This window comes from Magallana gigas, chromosome 3 (genome assembly GCF_963853765.1).
Source record: "Magallana gigas chromosome 3, xbMagGiga1.1, whole genome shotgun sequence".
NCBI classification, from domain to species: domain Eukaryota; kingdom Metazoa; phylum Mollusca; class Bivalvia; order Ostreida; family Ostreidae; genus Magallana; species Magallana gigas.
In genome coordinates this window covers 6,842,961-6,846,380 of record NC_088855.1, presented here as the reverse complement: position 1 = coordinate 6,846,380, position 3,420 = coordinate 6,842,961, and the positions used below count along the sequence as shown (strand labels likewise).

The 3,420-nt window shown below is 37.3% G+C and overlaps 1 protein-coding gene across 2 annotated transcripts; it reads left to right on the top strand.

Annotated features, from left to right (window-relative positions):
* The first annotated feature begins 1,093 nt into the window (after window positions 1–1,093).
* LOC105321712 (protein hairy) lies at window positions 1,094–3,005 on the top strand. 2 transcript variants are annotated; one of them, XM_011420127.4, is made up of 4 exons: window positions 1,094–1,482; window positions 1,573–1,668; window positions 1,900–1,987; window positions 2,092–3,005. In XM_011420127.4, the coding sequence occupies exons 1-4, from the start codon at window positions 1,438–1,440 to the stop codon at window positions 2,961–2,963; spliced, it is 1,101 nt and encodes a 366-aa protein (XP_011418429.3). In that variant the 5' UTR covers window positions 1,094–1,437; the 3' UTR covers window positions 2,964–3,005. The 2 variants fall into 2 exon arrangements, with proteins under 2 accessions (XP_011418429.3, XP_011418430.3); XM_011420128.4 differs by having other exon boundaries at window positions 1,098–1,482; window positions 1,900–1,981.
* The last annotated feature ends 415 nt before the right edge of the window (window positions 3,006–3,420 follow it).

Below are 3,420 nucleotides of genomic sequence, written 5' to 3'. Positions count from 1 at the left end.
CATATCATGCCAATATTGTAGAGATAATATGACAAAACCTAGCTTTCCTTAAAGTTATTATCGATACCACCTTTTTAGATAATTCCGGCAAGCTCATTCAAAAACTGGCTATTTTTTGGCAGAAAAGCACACTTGCAACGACATTCAATCGGGAAAATTTTACGTCAATGCACAAATAAAGATGATTTCTCTCTAGTTAATTTGATTCGAGTCTATCATACGGAAAAATCCAAGCAAAGAAAGGATATTCACGTGGGAAAATTCAGCAAAATAACTCACTTTGTGTGTATAAAAATGTCGATAACGCCAGCTCATCTATTTTTTTTAAATAAGCTTGTAAATGAAGAAATATTTCTTGCATTTCCATTTTCAATTCAACTACATGTAGAATCATTTTAGTAAGAACTTGAGCTTAGGGTAGTTGTTTCAAACAGCAATTTTTTTTTTTCATGTGATAAAGTGGTGTTCATTTGATATTTTCACTTTGAGCAATATGGTATCAAATGACAGTTCAAATATTTTGCATCTTTTATAAGACTTTTTTTATTTTTCAGAAGTACCATACATTGCTTGTTTTTAGTGATGAAGGTACGGAATAATTGTCTACATGAAGTCTATATTAATTAGGCAATCCATTTGAAATAGCTCGAGTAATAGGTACATATGGTAACGTCCCTTCTGCACTCAACTAACTGAATCATGGAAGTAATTGATTTTACAGTGTTCTTAAAAAAAAAAAGAAATTCCCCACAATTGTCACATTTAACAATTGCATTGAGATTTTAAGGGTTCATGGTTAATTATAGAAAGAACAGATACTATCTATTAATCAACATGGCGCGAAAGCAGAATATAGGTAGAAGTTACATTTTTAAAAATTCTTGTTGTCTTGTTCCTGTATTTAATTTTACGCGGTTTTATTTTATTGAAATATATATTTTTAATAAGTCCTAGTCCAAATTGCTAATGTGAACCGATCGGAAGCTTTTTTTTTTATTTTATCTTTTTTAGAAAAACGATATAAATGCGCTGGTTACGAGGTATTTTTCTCCACTTTCCATCATTTCCTCTATCATACAGGTGAAATCTTTCATCGCAGGTAAAAGTATTAAAGAGGCGGGGTTTTCCCACAGTCTAGAATCAGGTCGGTCGCGTGCCACTCGGTTCATCCGCCATTTAAGAGACAGTCACTCATAAATACCTGTACACTGTAGCCCTGAAATTCCTCCACACGGACCAATCGTTGCTCCTCTGATTTACCAAAGGCAGGGTTACGTATATGAATGACAGGGGAGTTGAGGTTGTCATTTCATTGTTGATCCTTCTGAGCGAACAGAACTGGCAAGCGCCACTCGGAGAAGTTGGAAGCCCAGCACGGTCAAGACACGTGTCCGACACGATCTGTTCTGTGAAATAGCCGAGGGAAAGTCCAGGAAAATGAGTCCGGAAAAAGTGTCATCCACCACATCCCCGAATCGTAAAGTAAGTTATCAGTTGTGTTACTTCTTATGAACGCAGCGTATTGTACATTATAATAATAAGGAACTTTTCATTACTTTTGCTACTTTTCAGAGCTTAAAGCCTGTCATGGAAAGGAAGAGACGAGCCAGGATAAACGCTAGTTTGGCGGAACTGAAGTCCTTGCTCATCGAAGTCATCAAGGCTGAGGTATCAGTAGCTTTCATACCACGTGATTAGAGTTCCATTTAACTAATTTAAAGTTAATATGTTTCACTTTCGGTCAGTTGACTTTCATTACTATATAGATTAGTAATGTGTTAGATTAAGACTTTAAGACTTAATGAGCATACAGAAAAATCTCGAAATGTATCATTTGCTTTATTATTCAAAGATTTTCTTTATTAAGCAATAAATTGTTCGTATTTATTTATCTTGCAGGGAACACGGCAGAATAAACTAGAGAAAGCCGATATTCTTGAAATGACGGTCCGCCATTTGAGAAAAGTGCAGAAAAACAAAAGTATGTGTATGTGCACCTTATTCAATAATCTTTTATTAACTTTAAACACATTCCCTACGTCCAATAGAAGTATACATGTAGATGTATTATCTTATTTTTTGTCATTTTAGCTACCGACGGAAAGGAAGTGTCTAGAATAAACAAGTATCGACTTGGATTTAGCGAATGTGCTAGCAAAGTCAGCCAGTATCTGGAGAATACCGACGGTGTCGAGACTGACTTCCGGTCCCGTCTGCTGAATCATCTTACCACTGTCACCATGTCCTCAGATCAAGATTCCGAAAATTCCGATTCCCAAATCCCGTTAATGCCCAATCAACAAATGCAGGACCGGATACACCAGGCACGTCCAAATCAAAACATCACTGCAAACGTTGATAGCACTAACTCTGTGATGACAACGAATCAATCAGTTGAAACCCAAAACGAGGCAAACCAAAGAGTGAATGGTAAAACTTGTAACGCCATTGAATGGTCGTCAGTTCAGAATCAGAACATGGCGAGTAACTTGGTGTACAACACACAGTCTGCCAATGTTAGTGCTGCTTCTGGACAAGTTGCATACCTCGTTCCTGCTTCCGGCGTTTTACAGTACAACAACGACCCCGTCCCGTGCTCTAACGTTTTCATCCGCCTTGTCCAGCCCATCAATATCAATACTTCCCCTGCTCCCTGCCGTTCTCCTTTTGTTGTTACTACCAGTTCCTCGAGCCTTGCTTATGTGAATCAACCGACCATTGCGAACTTGCAACCCGAGCAAAAGTTGACTTTTCTGCCGCAGACTGTTCCTCGAATCAATGACAGAGTTGCCTTCGAGAGTACAGATTCAGTACAACGTTTGAATAATTTGACAAGCCATCTGGGCCAAAACAAAACGACATTTTCCTTGTCTTCCACCCAATTCGGCCAAAATGACTCTGACATTACTAAAGAAATAACCAGCAAAGAATCAAAAGGAACTGACATGTGGAGGCCATGGTGAAAAAACGAACACATATTTATAAATAAATCTTTTATATATTCATCTTTGATTTTGTTACTTTTTTGTCGCTGTTAATTTTTTTTTACAAGAATTGTGTGCATGAACATGTATACCAATTGTGGTAGATAAGCTAATTGATATAAACACCTGCAGATATCCTTCTCCATAACATTACTTTATACAGGGTTGTTTTCGCCCTGTAATTTTAGCCCTTCAACACTTGCAAACAGTTTCGCCCGCATTGAATTCGACCAGACACAGTTGTATTGAAATAAGAGGTAATATGAGACATTAGAATTCAACCAGTCTTCAATTCGCCCACTGACAACGAAGGCGAAAGGGGTGAAAATAAAACAGGGGCGACTATTTATTTGTATACAGTATTTTTAATAGTTAGGGTCATCTGTCTCTCTATTGTATGGGTTAACATTCCTGAGATGAATCTCATCCTGCTTTC

Coding starts and splice junctions, on each gene's coding strand:
- LOC105321712 (XM_011420127.4), top strand. CDS start 1,438: ATGAGTCCGGAAAAAGTGTCATCCACCACATCCCCGAATCGTAAA. Junction 1,669..1,899: donor TCGAAGTCATCAAGGCTGAG/GTATCAGTAGCT, acceptor TTTATCTTGCAG/GGAACACGGCAGAATAAACT. Junction 1,988..2,091: donor GCAGAAAAACAAAAGTATGT/GTATGTGCACCT, acceptor TTGTCATTTTAG/CTACCGACGGAAAGGAAGTG.